At 45.6% G+C, this 24,904-nt stretch overlaps 1 protein-coding gene across 1 annotated transcript in view; it reads right to left on the bottom strand.

Annotated features, from left to right (window-relative positions):
• TEX52 (testis expressed 52) overlaps positions 1-22,653 on the bottom strand; it is a 67,786-nt gene extending 45,133 nt beyond the window's left edge. Inside the window, exon 1 of the mRNA XM_086953600.1 lies at positions 22,076-22,653. Coding sequence (XP_086809726.1) covers positions 22,076-22,653 — 578 coding nt within the window. The remainder of the gene's footprint in view (positions 1-22,075) is intronic.
• Between the last annotated feature and the right edge of the window lie 2,251 nt (positions 22,654-24,904).

The following is a 24,904-nucleotide window of genomic DNA, read 5'->3' as shown; positions in this document are numbered from 1 at the left end:
TCTGAGGTTCCGTGATTCTGAACCCGTTTCATAAAGGTCGTCGTATCGTGACGATTTTGGTATCAGCGAACCGCAAATGACGAGTGCAGTATGCATGAGTGTTTTCATCATGTTACACCGATGGATTCACTGTGTATTTGAAGACTTCGTTCTGAAACCCTTGGGTTCCATTTTGTGCATAGCAGCCATTTTGTGATTGCCCTCACATAGGCAGATAACTGTGGCCAAACAAGTCTTTAGGACACATACACCTTAGCTTGAGTTTGTGCTGACTCCTGTTTGACCTGAGCGAACTGACCCTGTTGCCTGAAGCCAACCTTGCCAAACCAGTTCTTGCCCTTTAGCTGATCAAGATTAGGATCAAAGAGCAGGATATTGTTGAGTTTATTGTACACGCACACACCCCCTTTATCTTGCTTCTCATCTGTTTCTGTTCCTTCTTTATGGTCTATTTATGATGTGGGCTGCAGGCCTTTTTTATTATGGGTTTTGTCCAGCTTGTCTAAAGAAGAATGTTTATCTTGGGTTTGTTTGATGATTATTTATGGGCTGGACAAACTGAAAAATGGGTTTGTCATCATGCAAATGCTTTTGTCGTGGAAACATGTGAGTGGTCAACTGAAAATAAGGAATGTTTGCCTGAAGCACAATTTTTGGCATAAAAAGGGACGACCTGCTTTGTAAAGTTGAGCACTCTCCTGAGAACATACACCATGTTGTACTTTTAGGACCTCTGTTACTGGCTGCAGCCAATAAATTTGATCTTTGACGCCACCAAGAAGTATCCCGTGTCTCTGTTTGCCAAGACAGGAGAATCCGAAGACTTGGGCGTGCCCCTGGCGCCGCTGGGTTTAAATCCCGGCTCTTCACCCTGTGCTCCGAAGTCAGCTGCCCTGGCCGATGCACCACACCAGGAGCTGCATGAGCTTGTGTGTTAGGAGTAGCTGTTGATATGAAATGTCACTTTCCTGTCCCTTCAGCAGGTACCAGAGGCATCTGTGAATCAGTCCCATGACCAGCCACATGTAGGAAGTATACAACGAGGACGAGGAAGAACAGCTATCTGTGCTAGCCAGGAGGCCGAGGCCCTCAATCTCTGCACGCGAGATGGTGACTGACACCGACGACTAAGGGGGCAATATGGTTATCAACACAGCACCAGATACTCGTTGGGGGAGGAAGAGCGAGGGTCCTCAACCTGACAATAGCTCCCTTGTTGCATCCCAAATGGCTGGCAGACGTCAAATGCAATATGTGCTGTCCAGCAAGATGTGATTGCTGTCACTGCTGATCTTAGAGCTGAGGTATGTGACACCATGGCACAGTCTAGTTTTCAGACGTGGTCACAGCTTGCTGCTTCCCTCTTGGTATGTAAAAATGGCCCGCTTTCATCCTCACGTTCCTCCCGCTCTCTAGACATAAAGAGCCCTGCCCTGCCCGATCTGCCCTCCTCTTACTGTTCCCCTCTGAGTGCAGGTGTCATAGACACACACTTGTGCCACCCTGCCAGCTACGAAAGACTAGAGGTACAAATGGTGTAGGACAAAGAGGGTGGCTTGCACCACGAGGGTGATGATAGCAACTTTCCAGAAGGAGCTCAGGAGCCCTTTCAGCTTAATTTTGATTAGATCATTTATTTTGAGCACACAATCACTTTTGCAGTTTTGTTTCTTAATGATTTTGCCCCTTATGTCCTCTTCCCGTGGTCAGGGTAGTGTGCAGTGTGTTTCTTCTTATTCCCTGATCCTCAAGTCTTTCATCTTATTGCATTATTATTGCTTTCTTTTTTGCACCCACCCCATTCCACATTACACAGGTTTGCCATCAACCCTTACTTGATCTTCTCCATTTTTCACAGCCATGTTGCTAGGGTGAATAGTGAGTAACTGGGTAGGAACAGAAAGTTCTCAATTCTAAAGCAGATAAACCATAAAGCTACACTCTGGTATTTGTTTGAAATCTTACCTGTGGAAACACATTTTTAGATGTGAGCTTTTTACTTTCAATATTATGTTTATCCCACAGTTCGATGCTTAACATGGGGAAACTCGTTTCTTTAGTTCAGAAATTATTTTGTTATTCAAAGAAACAGATATATATACCTCAAATTGCATATATAAAACATTTGAAAATAATCTACATTGCTGATGCAAGATTCAACCCTAATTCGGATCTAATTAAATCTGAATGTATTCTAAATGTAAGAGAGTCCGAAAAGTGGTATGTTTTCTAGGTTTACTCACTCCACTCAGGAGAAATCCACACAGCAATTATCCTGAAGTTACCTATTTGGGTGGCGGTGCTGCAAGGTGAGGAGAACTATGCACTAACACTCCACAGCACACCTCAAAGATTTGTGAGAACGATTAACAGTGCATAAAATAAGCACAATTTATACAAAAGAATTCAGATTCACCTCAAAGATATAACCAAATGTCATGCAGAAGATGGGGTGGGTTCACACAATAAAAGGAAATTCTAAAGAACATAACAGAGCAAAATGTACTACCAAAGGAAGATGGAGGACGGAGAAGCAAGTGAGTGCAGGGCCGGCGCTAGGCATGGGCAGTGTGTGCAGCTGCCCAGGACCTCGCGCTCAGCTTATAAACAGGGGGCCCCGCTTCACTGTGAAAGGCCACGCTTTCACAGTTAGTCCACCTGCTCCTCCGGGGCCCCCTCCACGCACAATCCCAATACACATCAGATATGTCTCCACCTTGCTGGTCCGGGCGTTGTGAGATTCCTGGGGGTGCAGGGGTGGTGGGAAGGACAAACAGAGTGGGGACTGCAATTATGTTGGCTCACAGTGTCAGGGGCGAGGCAGCACCTCTGTTAAGTACCGGCCATTCCCTTTCTGCATTTTGTTCCTAGGTGACAGAAGGCCCCTTTGTGTCCAGGAACAGCCGGACATAGGTAAGGAGAGGTGGGTGAGGGGAGGAGGGAGCAACAAAATCACTGGATTTTTTAAAGTTGTGCATCACCCATTTTTTTAATGAGAATATGCATTTAAAATGCATGTACGGCTGCTGTGGTAGAGCAGTGTTTTGTGAAATGCCTTGTTACTGCTTCGAAGGGGCAGGGGAGGGGGCCCCTTTTCCTGGGCCTCTAAGCACTCGACAGCTAGAGCAAGCTGCAAGGTCCAGATGTAGGGGTCCCCCTTCCCTGGGCTTTGTAGCCATTACGCCCTCTTTCCATTATTTGTACCACTGTGAAATGTATCCAAAAAAAGAAACACTTGCTGGAAAGGTAGTCTCTTTCTAAAATGTTTCACTTCCAAAGTACAACCTCGGGACGGAGAGAAATAAAAGATTAAGTGTGTGGAAAAGGGGCCAGGTTGATTTTTATTCACATCCAAAACACGTTAGTGCCATATTATAGTGTTTGCCAGTGAAGCACTACTTTTGTTTTCTTGTATTTCTCTGAACAGCATTTTTTTTCCGAGTGGGGATTGCAATACCCGCTTGATGGGCGGATAGGAAAACAAAATGCAAACCACTGCTCTGTATTCACGTTTGTGATCTTTTTAAGTCATACTGCTTACATTTTGTAAGGATCTAAGCAATGGACATTAAAAAGGGTCCCTTCTGGTCCTGTAGTCATGTCCTTACCTTTTCATTTCAAAAGCACTCACTGATTCTGAACAGTGAGTGTAAAAGCGTTGAGGTTAGCATGTTGTTCATGCTTACATTTCACATGTTTTACTTAATCTTGCATTCCCTATGTGTGTTTACTTTTTTCAGTATGTTACTTTTTTTTAGGCAGCATATTGCTCTTATCTAGTGCGTAATTTGAATTGTGTCGCATCGAGGTGTTTATAGCGGAGGACAATTGGGTTGTAGGTGAAGGCGGTGCGAGTTTCTCTCAGTGGGGCAGTATGGTAGTCAGTGGGGGAGAGGATGTGGCACTATGGTCAGAACTGCCAAATTTGTAACTTTGGAACCAGGTTCAGCCTTCATGACCAGCTCTCCTGAGAGAGCACATTTCCATGCTAGACCTTAGATGGCCCTGAATGACCTCAGAAGAATGGTGTCTCAGCACCAGCAGGTGGACCATGGCGCTGGCAAGTGTGGGTTAACCTTGAAGGCCTGTCCACTACAACCCTTATTGAAGCTCACCTCCAGTCTTGCGGGCAGGCCTAGGAAGCAGCACACACTAAAGTAACAGTGACTCTGTCACTGAGGTCACAGAACCCTTGAGCTGGGAGGCTCTAGGGCGGTGCAACCGGTGAGATCGCACTCAGAGCTGACTGCGGGTGGGGATGGGGGGGTCATGTTTTTGAGTATATTTTGTTTTTTAAAGCACTTGCTGCCTCCTTCCTGGCCTCCAGCAATTTTCAACAACAATAAAAATGTCATGATATCTACGGTGATTAATGTTTCTTCCTAGAGAGAGATAGAGTTTCGTCAGGTGGAAGTTTTGACTTGTGAAACGGTAGAGCAGAGGGTTAATGTGCCTGCTGCAAAGAACATGTACTGTGCAGATCACTAAGTCCACATGATGTAAATAGGCCAGTGGGTTACTGCTTTTGTCAGAGATCCTTTTGTTACTTGCAGTTTATAATTCAAAATCCTAACACAGAACAATGAGCAATTAACCTTCATCTAAGAGCTGCATGCAAACACACAAGGTATAAATTAGAGTGTTATGTTTTTTCCACAGTCTTTGAATATCCTAATGATGCAAAAAGGTTTCATTTGGACAGAAATCAATTCTGGTTATTAAAGAGAATCCCCAACCATGGTATTACGTTTTAAATTCAGAGTTTGTGTTTCTCCACATAAATCGCTATTAAACTATACTGCCTACTAGTAGGATTGTCATGTGACTCTTACACCTTGTAGTCCTTTGTTTTATGTAACATTACCTTTTGTGATTTACACACCTATGATTGATTGTCTCTGTGTAATGTGGGTGATATAAAGTTCTCTGACACCCTACACTGATGTCAGTGGCGCTGTAAATCAAATTGGATGCATCTGAGCAAGAATGTGTCTATGGAGACTTGAGGGACACTGTTAAAGGGTGGTAGTGAGGAAATCCGTGGCAGAGTGAGTCATTGGGGGAGGCCAACAAACATTGTCGCACAGGGCTCCACCAGCGCTAAAGCCAACCGCTTTTACTGCCTACAGTTCTAACACCAAATCAAAAAGGCTGATTTGAAAACCCCTTCAATCTGAAGCATACCTTTAAGTCAATGTATGATTTAGCAGTGGTCTCGGCTGTTTTAAGTCTTTTTTTATTGATTGACCATCTTTATTTGTTTGCAATGGTGTCTTGTAATTTTATATTATATGTGTTGTGTTTTTGCACTTAACATAATTCTGCCGAGTAAAGAGCCCACACACAAAAAAGATTGTCCTATGACTCTGGGATACTGGTGAGAGGATTTACGTTAAAACAAATTACTAAGTATTAATGTCATCCTAAGGTAGTACAATAATGGCACAGAAAGACAAGGGAGCCTTTTGAAATTTGCGATTATATCCATGAAGTGAGGCGTTTTCTCTTGTGTAATTTTATATTTTGAATGATCCCGCCCCTCAATTCCTCAACAGGATCTCCCCCCTTTATGAGACAGAACTGGAATGTTTATCATGCATTAATCTGGAAACAATCAGTTAACATGAATAAAAAATATCCACCTTTGTGATACCTGCACATAGCTTTTCCATCCAATGCGACAAATGTAATCCATTTAATACAGTTTTAAAATATATGGACTTATTTAATTTGTATATTTATCTTTTTGTCCATGTTACTGATATCCACATTAGATCTCTTCAGTGATACCAAATAAGATCAATAGTCCTTCAATGTCACTTTCTGTGATGTCACTTCTTGTGATGTTACCAAGGATGGCTCCTCCACTAGGGCGGAGGAGCGTCGCACCACTGCTTTCTCGCAGAGCGAGAATCAGAAACATAAAATGCTAAAACTAAAATTGTATGTTTCTGCTTATCGCACTGCGAGAAAGCAGAAGTATTTGTTTTGGGGGGTTCTGCTCTAGGGCAAGGGAGGAGTGGCTTGCACACTGCTAAGGGCTCTGACTGTTTGGTCGGCCCTCTGGGGCCGACGAAACCAGTCATGCGCACTCTGGCCTTTCTCATCTGGCTAGTCACCGTCCCGATTAATCACAACGCTGTCATTTCAGCTTTGTGATTGACTTAAGGAAGGGGAGGGAGGCTGCAGGACAACAGGTCAGGCGCAGAGACGACACCAGACCCGGGAAGGGAAGTTTAGTTTTATAATAACCCACCCCCGCGTACTCTCCAGCAAGAATCCCGCGAGACCCCCCCACTCGCGAGTCATGCCGGCTACAACTGGATGTTACATTCAAATTAGAGGGGTTTACATCTTCCCTTTTGCCCGGGGCCCCAGAAGTTCTAGGACCGGCCCTGAGTGAGTCGGTGAATATACGTGAATTTGTACAGGTGAATAATCTTATAAGCAACAAACGAGTGAGTCCAGATGCCTCATAAAATGTGCATAGCCATCCATGAGTGGAATGACTAAGATTCATGAGATCAGATCTAAGTGATAGAAGTCTAGTAAAAACAAGACTGATTCCTTTATAGCCCAAGTTGGACATGAATGTCATAAATACCTAAGTCTTCTCAGTATGAAATTCTGTGAAATTGAAACAAGATGCTCAGGTAAGTGCAAAGTTCTTGAGTTGTGTTTATATGTTTGTATTCTAAATGTACCCTCTGTCATGACACTGTCTTTCCAAGCCCATGACGAGCCTAGAACACCCTTCGAGAAAACCCACCCCTATCCCGCGCAACCTGCACTCCTGTACCTAAAAGGAAGAAAGGGGGTTAGTATGTAAGGAAAACCGGTTACTGTGAACTATGTCATTATGGTTATCAATATGTCATTGGTAAAGGTTCACTGTTCACGTTTTTATGCATGTTTCAAGCTCTTATACGTTTTTCATGTGGTATTCCATGTTGTCAAATCCCAGGGAAAAAGACGCGCTTGTATTGCAGCAAAGAAAAGGAAAAAAAGACGCGCTTTAAAAATGACACGCATCTTTTTGGTGCGCGATGCAAAATGATTCGGTGCTCCGTTCTCGGAGTGCTCGGCAGGTTTGGGCGTGGCACGCTGCCATTCCCCGACGTCCCAGGGTGTGGCTAGACTATAAAAGCCACACCCAGGGTTCCAGAAGACGCTTGGTCTTCGGAGCATCGTGGAAGCAACACCTGCGTTCGAGAGCTCGCGTACATCGTCGAAGGCCCGAGTCAGAGTCAGCCAACCTCCAGGAATTATCGGATACCTCAGAATAAAAAGCTAAGTACATTTTTCTCGTCAAGGCGCCCAACGCTAGGATTCAAGAGACTTTGTTTTAGGATTCAAGAGACTTTGTTTTGGACATTGGCAAATAATATTTAATGGTGTTTTCCAGCATATTCTTTTGTGAACCACAAGTCAAAGACTAATTAGAACTTGAATGTATATGGTTATTTTCAAGGTATTCTTTTGTGAAGCAAGTCAAAGACTAACTCGAACATTAATGTTTATAATGTTTGAAAACCTAGGTGGTACATGTTAAAACAAATGTATAGATAATATTTATCCTCACAGAATTTTCTGAAGTTTCAGCCGGAATCTCAATGGTTTTAATAGTGAACTAAACTATTAATCTTTACGGAAAAAGTCGTGTTTAAACCTACCAAGCAGGGAAAGGAAGTGAGTAGAATTTATTCTAAGGCATTTTACAGATAAAAGAAAAGGTTTAAGGAAAGTGCAAATAAGTGTTGTTTCTCTCCATAGCATTTTCAAAACCTAATCTGGGGGCGGACAAGTCAACCACCTTCTACTGAAAACCTCAACCCTTGCGCACACCACGACGACGACATCCTGGACGCGAAGACTTATCGAGTAGTTCGCAGGTAGGAGACTGCTTCCTCAAAAGTCAAGGAAGAGTTAGAGGAGTAGAATAGGAGATTAAAGTGCTTAGGATTCTTGCTAAAATATATGTTCTTGTATATATTTTCAGGTCGACTACTAGACAACAAGTAGCGTCAGATCCGGCCTCTCTCCCTGACTGCTACCCATCATCCTAGTGTGTTAATAAGAATCACTGGCTGAAAAGGTAGGGTTTTGGGGGATTGGTCCATAGCGTCTCTGCAAAACCGATCAAGCACCTTACAGGTAAGGTTGGTGTTCAGCTCAGGTAAGAGTGCTTGATCATATCTGACAGAAGACCAAGCCCACGGCAAAGTTTTGCCCAGACGCTATGGATGAATCTCCTCAAATCACGTTGCAGGATTTAGCTACAGTACTATTAGAAATCAGGGCAGAAAATGTAGAATTAAGGAAGGATTTAACGGCTATTCAGAATAAAATTACACCAAGTCCTCAGACCTGGACCTTTACTTCAGATAAAAAATCTTATATGAAACCACCAATCTTTCAGCCAACCATGCATACTCTGTATAGTGGGGAAGCTAATTCTAATACGTCAGGTAATCCTCAAATTCAGGTGGTTACTCCAGTTTCTATACCATTAGCACCACCTGAGAGGTTCTATGGGGATTGTAACAAGTTCACCATTTTCTTAAATCAGTGTCAGTTACATTTTGTGGCGAAACCTACAGCATTTCCCGATGACTCTTCTAAGGTGGCATTCATCTTGTCCTATTTGGGCGGAGATGCTGCATTATGGTCCGTACCTTATGTAGAAAGGAATGATCCCATGTTAACTGATTTTAGAAGATTTAAAAGAGCAATGAAGAAATTGTTTGCAAAACATGTATTTGTGCAATCTGCAGATCATGAACTGCTGAATTTAAAGCAGGGGTCTTCAGATCTTCTACATTATATTTCAATCTTTAACAGGCTGGTTATTGAAGCAGAGTGGCCTGAGGAGAAAAGAGTTTCATTGTTTTATCGTGGGTTACGTGATGATTTAAAGGATATGATAACACAAATTTTAGATCCACCTACAGATTGCGAGGAATTCATAGATCTGGTTGTTAAATTAAATCACAGAATTTCTGAAAGGAAAGGCGAGAGGGGGAAAACAGACTTTAGAATGATGATCTTTAAAGAAAAAGGGAATGTAAGAGCAGAGTCTTCCCCTTCTAAACTTGATCCAGTTGAGCCAATGCAAATAGGCACAGTTAGAGGACCCCTCACTAAGGATGAGAGAGAGAAGCGCCGAAAACTGAACCAATGTATGTACTGTGGGAAAACCGGGCATTTTATAAAAGATTGTCCCACACGTCCTGTAAGGCCTAAGACCAAAATGCCTGAAGTTGCAACAATACAACAGTCGGAAAACTAGCTCTCTCGGTAGATACAGAGGTCAATCTACCGAGTCCGTCTATCACTTTGGCCTCCTTAACTCCAACTGCCTCTCATTGTCACCTGAGTATGCGTATTCTTCTTCAGTCTCAACTGAATAAGGAACGGTCCTGGTCCATAGATGCCTTAATTGATTCCGGAGCAACTGGAAATTTCATTGACACTAAATTATTTCAGAAGTTAGGTCTAGAACAAATAGTTAAGGATTCACCAGAAGTAGTTAGGGCTGTGGACGGAAAGGAACTCACGTCAGGACTCATACAATACCATACTGAAATTTTAAACATGACTTGTGCAGAAAAACACACAGAGGAAATAACTTTTGACATAATTGATGCACCTCAATTCGGTTTGATTCTGGGGATTCCATGGCTAGTTTTACATAATCCTTATATAGATTGGACTAACAGGAGTATTTTATTCAAGTCCGATTACTGTCATGCTAAGTGTTTCAAACAATTCCCAGGTTCGGAATTGTTAATCCAAGGATATGACTTTCCAAAAAGATCCAAGAGTGTTCTAGTGGTTGCTGGGGTACCTGAAGAATATCAAGACTTGTTGGATGTATTTGACAAGAAAAAGGCAGAGACATTGCCTCCTCATAGAGACTTTGACTGTCAAATAGATCTGGTCCCAGGGGCATCCTTGCCCTGTAGTCGTATTTACGCTTTAACAGAGAAAGAAAATGAACATCTACGTAATTATTTGGATGAGTACTTGGCCAATGGGTTCATCCGACATTCTAAGTCTCCGGTCTCTTCTCCTCTCTTCTTTATCCCAAAAAAGGGAGGAGAATTGCGCACCTGCATCGACTATCGAGCCATCAACAATGTGACGGTAAAGAATCGATATCCCTTACCTTTGATTCCGACCTTACTTGATCAGATCAAAGATGCCACCATTTATACGAAACTGGATCTGCGAGGCGCATATCATTTGGTGCGAGTTCGAGAGGGCGATGAATGGAAAACAGCCTTCAGAACTAAATTTGGTTTATATGAATACCAGGTGATGCCCTTCGGACTTTGCAATGCACCAGCGGCGTTCCAGTTTTTTATAAATGAGGTGCTGAGAGATTTTTTGGATATTTGCTGTATTGTCTACATTGATGATATCCTAATTTATTCAAAAAACAAAACTGAGCATGTAAAGCAAGTACGAGCCATTCTTCAACAGCTTTTACAAAATTCTTTGTTTGTCAAACTTGAAAAAAGTTTGTTCCACGTGACCACAGTGGACTTCCTGGGGTATATCCTTAGTCCAGCTGGAATTGAAATGGACCCAAAGAAAGTCAAGGCAATAGTTGAATGGCCCAGTCCCTCTTCAGTAAAGCAGATACAGAGTTTTCTGGGTTTTGCGAATTTCTATAGGCGATTTATTAAGGATTTTTCTCAAAAAGTTACGCCTATCACAAAATTGTTACGCAAGAACACAAAATTTGATTGGACTTCAGAAAGTGAACAGGCTTTTCAAGATCTTAAAGATCTATTTGTGACAGCCCCAGTGTTAAAGCACCCTGACCCCTCCCAGCCGTTCATAGTAGAAGCTGATGCTTCACAATTTGCCATAGGAGGGATTTTATCTCAGAGAAGTATTAAAACTGGACAACTACACCCCATTGCATACTATTCTAGAAAGTTAACCCCTCCTGAACAGAATTACGCAATTGCAGATCGAGAGTTATTGGCTATAAAAGCTGTGTTCAAAGAATGGCGACACTACTTGCTAGGGGCTCGACATCCAATAACCATATATACAGATCACAGGAATCTACAAACCCTCAGATCCGCTAAAGCTTTGACTCCTCGCCAACTGCGTTGGACTTTGTTTTTTAATGATTATGATTTCATCATAACCTATCGACCAGGAAAAGAAAACAACAAAGCTGATGCTTTATCTAGAATCGGTTTAAGTGATGACCTGAATCTACAAAAGGAAAAGTTACACCCTATAATTTCAGAGGATAGGTTTCAGATTGGTCTTGTTAACTCAGACGTTTTACCTGATATTGAGAAAGCCTTACAAGATCATACAACTGCTGAATGGAATAAGCGTTTTCCTTTGTTGCAATGGAAAGATAATTTGTTGTTTATGAATGACCAAGTTTTTGTTCCCAATGCAAATTTACAAGAAAAAGTAATGCAAAATTACCATGATTCTATGCTGTCAATTCATCCAGGGGTTACCAAGATGTATCAACTCATAAAAAGACACTTTTGGTGGCAGAGCATGTTAAAGGACATTCAGAAATATGTACAAACATGCACTGTCTGTAGCAGGAATAAGGCGGTTCATAAATCTCCATCTGGTCTTCTTATGCCTTTGCCAGTTCCTCCTCAGCCTTGGCATACGGTATCTTTAGATTTCATTGTAGAATTGCCTCGCACCACTTCAGGGTTTACCACCATTCTTACAATAGTGGACCACTTTTCTAGATATGCTCATTTCATCCCTTTAAAAAAGCTTCCATCTGCCTTGGAGTTAGCACACATTTTTGTCACACAGATTGTTAGGTTACACGGAATCCCATCTGTGGTATTATCAGATAGGGGTTCACAGTTTGTGTCACATTTTTGGCAAGGTCTAGGGAAATCACTAAAGATGGAAATGCGCATGTCATCCAGTTATCATCCGCAAACTGATGGACTAACTGAACGCACAAATCAGACAGTGGAACAGTTTCTACGCTGTTTACTAACCACCCATGATCAGGAATGGTCAGATATTATTTGGGCCGCTGAATTCGCTTATAATAATTCAAACAATTCTTCAACTGGTATGTCACCCTTTTTCTGTGTCCATGGTTTTCATCCTAAGGATATGCTAGGTATAGATAAAAAGGTTTCTGATGATATGCCAGCAGTCACTGATTTTGTAAATAATCTGGTCTCGATTCAACAAGAAGCTCAGCAGCAGCTAGTGCATGCAAAAGAAGTACAAAAGAAATTTGCTGATAAACATCGGTCAAAACAGCCTGAATATTCAGTGGGTGACGAAGTGTGGCTGGCCACAAAAAATCTAAGATTAAAAAATCATAAAACATTTCGTCCTCGATTCATAGGACCTTTTCCAATAGAAAAGATTGTTAATCCTGTCAGCATGAAATTGAAACTACCTGATTCTTATCGTATCCACCCAGTGTTTCACGTCTCACTACTGAAACCTTATGATCCTGACACTCGGAAGCTTATTCAGCCACCTGCAATCGATGTAGAGGGTGATTTAGAATATGAGGTAAAGGCAGTCTTAGATTCCAAGAGAAGGAAAGGTAAATTGTTTTACTTGGTGGACTGGAAGGGCTATGGTCCAGAGGATCGCTCTTGGGAGCCCCTAGAAAACTTAAAAAACTCTCCCAAAGTCTTAAAGACTTTCCATAATCGTTTCCCAGACAAACCAAAGCCAATCCCAATGGTATTAGGGGGGATTCTACGGGGAGGGTACTGTCATGACACTGTCTTTCCAAGCCCATGACGAGCCTAGAACACCCTTCGAGAAAACCCACCCCTATCCCGCGCAACCTGCACTCCTGTACCTAAAAGGAAGAAAGGGGGTTAGTATGTAAGGAAAACCGGTTACTGTGAACTATGTCATTATGGTTATCAATATGTCATTGGTAAAGGTTCACTGTTCACGTTTTTATGCATGTTTCAAGCTCTTATACGTTTTTCATGTGGTATTCCATGTTGTCAAATCCCAGGGAAAAAGACGCGCTTGTATTGCAGCAAAGAAAAGGAAAAAAAGACGCGCTTTAAAAATGACACGCATCTTTTTGGTGCGCGATGCAAAATGATTCGGTGCTCCGTTCTCGGAGTGCTCGGCAGGTTTGGGCGTGGCACGCTGCCATTCCCCGACGTCCCAGGGTGTGGCTAGACTATAAAAGCCACACCCAGGGTTCCAGAAGACGCTTGGTCTTCGGAGCATCGTGGAAGCAACACCTGCGTTCGAGAGCTCGCGTACATCGTCGAAGGCCCGAGTCAGAGTCAGCCAACCTCCAGGAATTATCGGATACCTCAGAATAAAAAGCTAAGTACATTTTTCTCGTCAAGGCGCCCAACGCTAGGATTCAAGAGACTTTGTTTTAGGATTCAAGAGACTTTGTTTTGGACATTGGCAAATAATATTTAATGGTGTTTTCCAGCATATTCTTTTGTGAACCACAAGTCAAAGACTAATTAGAACTTGAATGTATATGGTTATTTTCAAGGTATTCTTTTGTGAAGCAAGTCAAAGACTAACTCGAACATTAATGTTTATAATGTTTGAAAACCTAGGTGGTACATGTTAAAACAAATGTATAGATAATATTTATCCTCACAGAATTTTCTGAAGTTTCAGCCGGAATCTCAATGGTTTTAATAGTGAACTAAACTATTAATCTTTACGGAAAAAGTCGTGTTTAAACCTACCAAGCAGGGAAAGGAAGTGAGTAGAATTTATTCTAAGGCATTTTACAGATAAAAGAAAAGGTTTAAGGAAAGTGCAAATAAGTGTTGTTTCTCTCCATAGCATTTTCAAAACCTAATCTGGGGGCGGACAAGTCAACCACCTTCTACTGAAAACCTCAACCCTTGCGCACACCACGACGACGACATCCTGGACGCGAAGACTTATCGAGTAGTTCGCAGGTAGGAGACTGCTTCCTCAAAAGTCAAGGAAGAGTTAGAGGAGTAGAATAGGAGATTAAAGTGCTTAGGATTCTTGCTAAAATATATGTTCTTGTATATATTTTCAGGTCGACTACTAGACAACAAGTAGCGTCAGATCCGGCCTCTCTCCCTGACTGCTACCCATCATCCTAGTGTGTTAATAAGAATCACTGGCTGAAAAGGTAGGGTTTTGGGGGATTGGTCCATAGCGTCTCTGCAAAACCGATCAAGCACCTTACAGGTAAGGTTGGTGTTCAGCTCAGGTAAGAGTGCTTGATCATATCTGACACCCTCAAACTTCCACATAGATGTTTTAAGTAAAGGAGGGGCTGAGCCATGAGTCAAGTTCCGGGTGACATTTTTTTTTTTTTTTAATTTTTTTTATTGCAGAATTAGAAACCATTGCATATAATAGATCAACCAGCACACTCATGGTGTCCCCACGCATGGATAAAATAAACAGTAAATCGTACACAGCCATTTAGCCCGTATCCCGGAGGCCGGGCGGCGTATTAATCCATACTTCCAGCAAGAACATCACAGTGAGCATCCCGTAGGGATGATTGGTCAATAACATCTTTACGTATCTGCGTTTTACCCCCCTAAACTCCTAACCCTCCCCCCACACCAGCCAGCATTCACTAGCATTCCAGTTAGGCGAGCGATACTCGTAATCCAGGACCCCAGCCCATCTAATGGTGGACCCCTATCGTGTTGGTCTAATGTGTCCCTATCCCACCCTCGCTGCCTGTCTGGGCCCTCCTGTCACGCTAGGGACACGTCCAACCCCGGGATTAACTGCTGTGCCTCTTGACCTGGGCCTCGGTGCCTAATACTACCCCCAAACAACCCCCAAACAACCCCCTCTCCTCCCCCCCCCCCTGCAACCGCTGACGATATGGGCCTTATTCCTATCACTGCAATGGGGCTCGCTACAGATCGATTGATGCCGTTATACTCTCAAGCCTCATGGAGCCCGTATACACAAATAGCTTATTCTTCGTCCTCCACCATAGAATCACGCAACGCCTGGACTATCATCTCCCACGACCTTGCCATTTCTAAGCTCTTTTCATTATCAATCTTGACCGCCTGTCTCATTCGGAGCACACTCTCACATTCAGACCATCTCAGCAGTTCATTCACCCATCTCCTCACTGACGGTCCCTCCTTGGACTTCCAGTGCCAAGTGATTTCTCTCTGCGCCAGTATGAGCCCCAGATCAATGAATTTACTCGTCACCTTGGTATTCTTCGTGTGTGGGAACCAGAGCAACAGACACGCCGCCATGTCAAAATCCACCTCCCGATCAGTCACCGCATTCAGGAGTTCCCCAACTTCCAACCAATATATCTCCAGCTTTGGACAGCCCCACAACAAGTGATCTATGTCAACCTCCAATGCCAGGCACCTCGGGCATCGCGCCTCCTGCACCCGGAAATACCGTTTAATCTTCTCCTGGTTCAGGTAGGCCCTATGCAGGACGTAAAAGTGTACCTGTTGAAAGCGTGCATTCCTTGTCCCCTTCCATGTTCGCTTCAGGATATGTCCCCACACCGTGTCTGGGATGGGCCTACCTATAATAACCTCCCATTTCGATTTCAGGCCTAGGAGCGGATCCAACCCCTCGTGCAACATCCTATTATGGAGGCAGGTCACCGCTTTAAATGTACCTGCGGCCATCACGACATACTGGCAGGCCATGGTCGTTTCCGGCTCAAGGAGCCCTCCTTTCCAGTGTTTCTGCACTGCTGCCACCACAGCCGCATGCAAGAGGAAGCTCCCTTCCGGCAGCCCAAACTGTTCCTGCAGCGTCTGGAAGGGGACCAACGTTCCATCTACATACAGATCACCCACCATCTGCAATCCCAGCTCTTCCCATTCCAGCAGCGGAGACCAATCGCCACCATGCGGCAGCGCGGTCAGCATTCCCAATGGTATCTCCGGTGCATAAGGTCGGGACGTCTTTGCTCTCTTCAAACTCCTATGCCAACACAACCTGAGCGTCTTTTCCTCTATGGTGAGGCCTCTCAACTCTAGTTTCTGCTGCATAATTATGTAAGCCAGGACGTGACGTTGTATACCATTCCCTCGCTCGTGTTCCGGCCCTCTAAACACCCTAGCCACGTGCTGCGTAAGAACCTGAAGCTGCGCAGCCAAATAGTACAATTCAAAATCGGGGACTGCCATCCCCCCTTCAAGCTTGGGTCTAAGCAAGGTGTTCAAAGCTACTCTACGTCGTCCGTGCCCCCAGTGGAAGTCGATTATCATCGTCCGCAGGTCCTTAAAGATCCTCTGAGGAATCCAAATGGGCAGCGTGCGGAAATAATAAAGTAACCTTGGGAGCGCCACCATCTTCAATAGAGCTACTCTACCCAGTACTGACAAAGGGAGGGAGGCCCAAAAGGATATACAGCCTCTCAGTGCTCTTACACAACGCCCAATATTACCCTCCAACAGATTCGCGACCTCATGGTAGATGCGGACTCTTAAATAAGTGAAACAAGATGGCTCTCAGATCACACCCAAATCACGAGGGGGGCATTGTGTGTCCGCCCTAAGCGGAAAGATACAAATTTTCGTCCAATTCACCATAAGTCCCGACAACTGACCAAACTTGGATAACATATCCATCGCTCCCTCCAGAGCCTGCTCTGCATCCGCCAGGTACAGCAACAAGTCTTCCGCATATAGAGATATATAATGCGATTGCTCACCTTGTTCAATCCCCCGGTACATGACTCATGACCTGGCTCGTGCTGCTAATGGTTCCATTGCTAGTGCAAACAGCAACGGGGATAGCGAGCACCCCTGTCTCGTCCCTCTACAAACCGGATAATCCGAGGATACAAGAGTGCCCAGGCGCACCCTCGCTGTAGCCGATGAATATAACACTTTCGTCCATCTACTAAACCCCTCGCCAATACCAAACTTCGCCAGGACTTCTTCCAAGTAGACCCATTCCAGGCTATCAAAGGCTTTCTCAATATCCACAGACAACACTGCCGGATCACCGTCTGCGTCCGCAGTGCCATCCAATATCCCAATTAGGCGACGAATATTTAGCGTCGTGTTCCTTGTAGGGATGAACCCTGCTTGGTCCCTGTGCACCAACCTAGTCATATGTGGAGCCAACCTGGTGGCTAGTATATGGCTCAATATCTTGTAGTCTACCGTCAACATGGACAAAGGCCTATATGACTTTACATCTGATGCCTCTCTACCGGGTTTCAGCAATGGTACTACCAGCGCCTCCCTCATCGATCTGGGCAGGTACCCAAGTCTTCTAGCCTCCTCGTACACCACCAGTAATCTGGGTGCCAAACTATCCACGTACTTCTGGTAAAATTCAATCGGCAGGCCATCCACCCCAGGCGTTTTGTTCCTCGCCATGTGTTTAATGGCCGCCCTGATCTCGGTGAGCGTGATAGGCCCTCCTAATTCCTTCGCATCGTCGTCATCCAGCACCGGAAGCTGCATCGATACCAAGTAATCACTGATCTCCGAGGCCTCCACCCCCAGTTGGCATTCATATAACTTTGCATAATATGTCCGAAAACACTCCATCACCGCTGTCTGCGAATAAACCATCTCCCCTGATTCAGTTTTTATGCTCAAGATTGGGCAGCCTCTGAGTTCAGGATTAGCGATCCTGGCAAGGAGCGTGCCTACTTTATCCCTCTCAGCATGAGCTTTAATGGCATATTGCCTATAATCATAGCTTCTCAGCCGTTCCGTTTCAGTCGCCACTACCTCTTTGGCTTCTAATAACCGGGCTTGTAAGTCCGGTCGGTCCGGTCTACGCTGTTCTAGACCCCTCAACTCCTTTTCCGCTTTTGCAAGCGCATTCAAAACCGACGTTCGGGCATTCGAGAACCTACCCATACACACTCCTCTCACCACCACTTTAATCGCGTCCCATTCAGTTGACCTAGTTTGAGCCGTACCCTCGTTTTCCTCAAAGTATTGGTCTATGCCTCGTTGGACCGCGTCACTAAACACCGAATCTTCCAAGGTGTCGGGCCGAAGCCGCCATGTTGGGACTGCGGATCTCGCACGTTGCCATTGTATGAATACCAACAAGGGATTGTGATCCGAGATGGTCCTGGTCAGGTATTCTGTATGGGTGACCATTGCAGCCAGGGAACCACTGCACAGGACCGAATCGATCCTAACGTGTAAAGCATGGAGGGCCGAGAAAAAGGAATAATCCCTACTATCCTGGTGTTGCTCCCGCCAAACATCCAGCAGTCCCCACCTCTCTTGCCAATCCTTCCTATGTGCAGCTAGTCTACGTACCGGGGAATCAGCCAGTGGTGGGTGCGACCTATCCAGTGCCACATTAGTGATTGAATTAAAGTCCCCTCCTAGAATCATAGGGCCTGCCAAGAAGGAGGCCAGTGAGCGCGACAGGCCATCAAAGAAGTGAGCCTGGTCAACATTTGGGGCACATACACAGCACAAAACCACATCCCGGCCATATAACATCCCCTCCACCGCCACATATCTACCCTCAGGATCCACCAGCTGGTTCACCATCTGGAACGGTACGCCCGCTCGAACCCATATCAGCACCCCTCTAGCGAATGCTGAATAAGTGGTACCAAAAACCTGACCTCGCCACCTCTTCTGTAGCGCAGTGCATTCTTGTTTAGTTAAGTGAGTTTCCTGTAACATTGCAATCTGGACACCCCGCCTCACCAGATAAGCATGCACTTTGTGGCGTTTGATCATTGTTCGCAGTCCTCGGACATTCCATGTTAGGCATTTCAAATTAGGTAACGTCCCCATGATAATCCTCACTGATCCAATTCAGGTACATCCAGTCATTGCCCACATCGCTGCAGTTGCTCCCCCCCCAAAATAATTATAGAAAAAACTCCCCAAACCCCACTCCCCAGGAAAGAGCCTAATAACCCAGTTTCAGCCCTGTTCCAAACCTTGAACTCAACACACATCAGTCTAATCTGTGGTCGCCACCACAGAAGGCCTTAAGGGCCCCAAGGGGGTGAGTTATCGCCGACCCAGGGCAGGCGGAGCCCGCGCTCCGCGTCTTCCATCCCACACTGCTTATGCAACACCCTACCTGCCAGCCCTTCCAGTACTAACTGAGTATTTCTCCGTAGGAAGCACAGTATCATAAGTCCCAAACATGAGTTATTCATTAAAGATCCCATCGGATGTCTGTGGGGTGACCGCAGGGCCCTGCGAGCTCTCCGCCTCCGATAGTTCTTCTCCGGTCCTGCCTCCGTCCTCACCAGAGTCCGATTCAACCAGTCCCCTCTCCTGTTGCGACCTCGTGATGCTCGCCGTCGCAGCCAGCGCCCCTCTCTTGTCCGCAGCCATTTGACCTTCCCGTTCCGCTCTCTTAAGCTTGTTACGCGAGCGGATTCGTTGAGATTTCCGGATCTGGAGCGGTTTAGGCCTCTCCCGCTGACTTTTACCAGTTCGGTCTGTGCCGGCGCGATACAACTCTAGCCACGACCACGCTTCATCAGGAGTCTGGAAAAATTGAGTGTTCCCATCCAGGATTACTCGCAGCTTAGCCGGGAAGAGCAATGAGTACTGAATGCCCTCCTCCCTCAGCTCCTTTTTCACCGCCAGGAAGGATGCCCTGCTCTTTTGAACTTCTTGCGTATAGTCCGGGAATATCGTGACTCGGCTATTTTCCACCTCAAATGGGCCCAATGTTCGAGCCCTCTGGATTAACAGGTCCCGATCCTTATAGTGTAGGAGCTTCACCACCATCGGTCTAGGAGGGCGGCCGAGCGCCGGTGGGCGAGCCGGCACCCTATGTGCCCGTTCCAGCGAGAAGAAGGATGAGAGGCCCTCCGGCGCCACCACCGTCCGAAACCAGTTCTCCATATAGGCCACTGCGTCATCCCCTTCGATTTTCTCCGGCAGGCCTACAACCCGTACGTTGTTCCATCGATTACGGCTTTCGGCATCCTCCGCTCGTCTCTCTAACGTGTCCAGGCGGCTGAGGATGTCCGTTATTTTATGTTCTGCGGTCACCACCGCCGGTTTCAGGTCTTGAAGCAGTTGCTCATGGTCCTTTACTTTGTCCGACAGCTTAGCATGATCCGCCCTCAGGAGACCCAGCCCTGTGGCGACCTGCGCAATGTCCTGTTGCAAAGCCTCCTTAGTCGAAGTTATTGCCTCTAGAATATTATCCAGTCGCTGATTCAGCCGCTGCTCCTGCTCCATCATCAACGGGGAAGCTCGGGCCTCACCTTCACGGGACAGCGCAGTTGAGTCCTCCCGGCCCTGCTCCGCAATGGCCGCCCCGCCTGCAGCCGCCATTTTAGGTGCTTGGGGGGTCGTCATACGGCCGCCCCTGATCTTCCTCCAGATCCCGTTGTCCTCTGCCCGGGAGTTGTGTGCACCAACAGCTATCATAGGGCAGTCACCCCTGCCTTACTGGCAACTCCAATAACCAGGAATACCGGGGCCGCCCGCTTCACAGTCGCCAGGGCCGGGATGGGGGGGGAGGGGGGAGGTATAAGCGAGTGCGTACAAGCTGTGCACCAGTCCAACACTGGCCTCCGCACCCCCAGATCCACCTCTCAGGCCCGTTCAGGTGCGCCCCAGCTACACCAGTCACGCTGGAGGCGGTTCACACCGCAGTCCGAGTCTAGTCCACCTCGACCCTTGCGCAGAGACCACCGTCCCTTTACGCCGCCATTTTCCTCCCGCTTCGCACAGCACCTCCGACTTCTTCTTTTGGGTCTCGGCGGTATATTCGGTCTCCCGAGAGCTCTCAGCTGCTCTCCGATGGTTCCCCAATACTTCACAGAAAGATTTCGCCGATCAGGGATCCCCCAGGGTGTAGTTTTCAGGAGAAATAGCGGGACCTTGCGCGGAGCTGCAAGCTCACGCCGCCATCCCAATCGGCGTCCAAGCCACGCCCCCAAGTTCCGGGTGACATGAGATTATTCTAATGAAGAACTTAATCATATGGGGCCCGATGTAGGTAAACTCCAATTTACCACTTCTTAAATACCGAATCATACCGATTCGGTATTTAAGAAGTGGTAAATTGGAGGGGGGGAGATGAGGGTATTTCAGAATCGGTAAATACCGAATCTGTAAGATTCGGTATTTACCGATTCTGTAAATACCGAATCGGTATCCCCCATTGATTCCTATGGGCTTTGAAGCCCATAGGAATCAATGTGCATTACCGAATCGGTAGTTACCGATTCGGTAATTACCGATTTCTGCAAGGGTGCAGGGGGTGTCACTTTGACACCCTCTAGCACCCCCAATACTGGCTTGTGTGCCATGTGGCACACAGACATGCCCTAAGGGCATGTCTGTCTGTCACATGGCATAGGTGTGCATGCACACATGTGCATGCACACCTGGATTCGGTATTTTAACACCCAATTGGATTGGGTGTTAAAATACCGAATCCGAAGGGCCTGTAGGACTGAAAGTAATCCCACCTACATCCCGATTTTTTAAAATCGGTAAACTTACCGATTCGGTATTGTTCCGATTCGGTAATTTTACCGAATCAGTAAAATACCGAATCGGAGAAAAAAAGGTCCCCTACATCTCAAAAGGCCAAATACCGGTCGGAAACGGCCGAATTCAGCCGTTTCCGACCGGTATTGGCCACCTACATCGGGCCCTTAGGGTGGAAAGGTAAAGTTGCATTTTTTGCAAACTTTTACAAAAAGCACATTCTAAACAATGCAGACTCTCACTCTGGAAATTGTTGTGGATGCATGCACCCATGTTTATTCTATAAAGGAGAAAGGCATTTTATGGTAGCTCTAAGCTTTTTTACACTTTAATGAACCTAGCTGAATGCAAATGAACATATAATTAATAAATTGGCGTCATTAAATCTAGGTTTAAATGTTTATTTCAAACATGTACGTTTTGGAAGTTATATCTGACAAGCATACAATCTACCCGGGAAGCTCCAGTACTTTAAACATTTCCTATCTACAGCACAAGATTAAAAGATCTTAAATCCAGTTGGAGAAGTACAAATTTGGCAATGCAAAGAGTAAGTGATATGAACCAGATTCCAGACTGTTAGAAGTGTGACAAACCAAAACAGTTACTGATCAGGGAAGAATTGCAGCATTGAACGTCTACTGTCTTACCTTTTAAAGTCTTTTGGAGGCAAGATATTGCCCCTGCTGTCTCGCGGGGGATCCCGGCATTGGCTTCTTAGTTTCAGCCTCTCCGACTCCCTTAGATCCTTGCTTGTCCTTGATATCACTTGCTCTTTACGCTTTTCATCCACAAACAGGACCCTAGAGGCGAGGAACTTCAGGAAGGTGTTCTCTGTCATTCGTGAGGGTGGTGGGATAGGAGTGGCGGGGGAGCCTGCTATGGACTTCCTTCTGGCCTTAGGGAGATGCTTGTCTGACATTTTGTCTGATGCCACCTTCCGCCATAGATCACTGTCATAGGGTTTATCAGGCTGTACCGGAAACAGCGGAGGCAGCCTGCTCACTTCTAGCCAGGCTTGGTACCCCCAGGGAGGTTGACAGTTGGTACTGATTGGGGTGCCCCGCACTCTCTGATGAACCTCAATTTTGGCCCTGGTGCATGGTGCTTTCAGCACAGCCAGACGGTGGAGAGCTCTGGGGGAAAACCCGGTTTTTGTTGGCTCTCTGTCCTCAAACAGAAACTCTCTCTCTTTTATGGATGCTCTGGTGGAAAAGGTCACAGCCATCGCCCGCCTATCAAAAGAAAAAGGGCAAGCTTTTTTAATTACATTTATTATTTAATTTTATAAACTACCAATGCATAAAAATACTTCATGACTAAACATATTTAATATTACTCCTATATGAGGACAGTTATCTTCTAAACGACAAACGTTCCACAATAATATTTCAAACTGGATTATGGAATTTGCACTGAAAAATTATTTGCTGTCATGTCTTATCCTGCCTTACCATGGACTTGATCATCTTTGCCATACTAACTGAAATACCTGTCGAACCATCTCGCTCGCTCTTACGCTTCCAGACACTCATTCAACTTCGCTCTTGTGAGGATGGCTGGGCGAATGTAACCGTCACACTGCAACTAAGACATCTTTAAGAGATCATTCACATAGCCTCATGCACAGGCAAGATGAAATGCACAATTTTGCAATTAATCTTCAGTTGTTGCATTTCATTTCTTGGTAAGTATTGCATCTTTATTATTCTTAGCCAACACATGCTTTGTGGTATTGGGCGTCTCACCCTACGACTTCTTAAGGACTATTCTATATAAGAGTATTGTCCACTAGTTCTCTCACCCAGAATACAGTCCCCATCCGGGAAAGTAACCAACATGCGCATTTTTAACTGACCCAGCCTGACCACCACTCTTCCCTGCTTCCGCTACTCAGCAGCGGACCCGCCCCGGCCTGACGATTGGCTCGGGACGTGGGTTATTGAAAAATAAAATGGTAATAAATCAACTTTATTATTATCTAATTTTTCAAACCTGGGGCATGGGGGACATTTTAACCAGTGGGGCGACACTCCTCGGCTCAAACTAAGGAGCCGATCCTCACACTCATGAAACAAGTGCCACTGTGTTTAATGTACTGATGACGACTGTGGTCACTTCCCTTGGGCATTAGTCCGATGCCCCAACTAAAACCTGCACTGCCTTACTATCCTTTTGGGTGGTAAGACAGCCATAATTGGGTGCAGTGGCCCCTCATTCGCCTGGGCCGACGTCCACTTCACTAATGTATTATTGAGAACTAGGGCCATGCAAAGTCTTTAGAGTCCCTCCCTTCTCTTAATAGAAGTAAAGCCTGTGCACTGTAACGCATCAGAAGCAAGTAAATATGAGTGACAATAAAGCCAACAAATGGTAAGCAATGGGTTGGCTCCAAGCCCACTGAAAGCTAACAAAATACCTTGCAAGAGACACTGTATGTGCAGTCTTAGGCGAGATCTAAAAATCAAATAAGAATGCATTTCCAGACCATCCTTATTTACAACCAAGGGCACAATGCCCTTGCTGACCTTTTGGCCCAACTCCCTGCTGAGTCATTCAAATCCCTGCTGAACCATTCGTGCCCCTTGCATAGGCAAACATAACCCCAACGTTGGGGGGAGGGGCATGGTGGGTGTGCCGTCCACAGCCCGAAGTCCTCTGCCTTAGGATCTTGCCTTAGGATCTTGCACGTGCTATTTAAAAACTCAAATAAATGAATGGATAAAGTCTGGAAAGAGAACAAATCAGCCATTCAAGCTGGAGATGCCAAGAAAAGGGGCAGACGGCCTAGAGTGACCAGGCCCAGGTGCTGCTCCACCACAAGAATGAAGTCTTCTCGCTACAATAATCACTTGTGGCAGCAGCTTCCCACAACCGCCCCACGCTGCCTTAAGCCATCTTCAGACCCACTGATAGGCCATCGATTCCAATAGCAATGTGTCTGGTGGATTAGTTAACGTGCCAGGGAGGCACACTGTTGGCCAGTGGGAGAGGCTGTAGGCTACTGGGCTGTGTCCGGTGCTGAGAGTGGCATCAGCCAAGATCTGCAGAACAGAGTGATTTGGTGCTTCCATGCGAGTAATGCATGGCACATGGGCAGTGTCTGGTGGTTCATGTAGAAGGGTCTCCAGCTTGCCTGAGAGCTGCAGCAGGCTGCTGCTGGGTAGTGCATCCGAGCAGAGGTAGACAATGTCTTAGAGTAAAGTGCATGGTGCTGTTTCTGGAGCTTGTGTTGTGTCCACTCATGGTATAAAATGTGATGCAAGCCCAAATTCTATCCAGCCTCTACTCTGCATAAGATGCATTGCAAATGACCAATTCAGATCCATTTGCAGGAATAAACAAGATCACTACTCTCTAATAACTGAAGTTTTTGTAAAATGCCTTGTGCAATGTATGAAAGGCGCCAAAAAGGATTTCACTTAGTGGGCACAGTGCAATTAATAGGTTTCACCCATTTATCGATTCGCAAATGTAAA

This window comes from Lissotriton vulgaris, chromosome 1_2 (assembly GCF_964263255.1).
Source record: "Lissotriton vulgaris chromosome 1_2, aLisVul1.2, whole genome shotgun sequence".
NCBI lineage: Eukaryota > Metazoa > Chordata > Amphibia > Caudata > Salamandridae > Lissotriton > Lissotriton vulgaris.
Note: the sequence above shows the minus strand (reverse complement) of the source record. Positions and strands in the feature narration are given on the sequence as shown.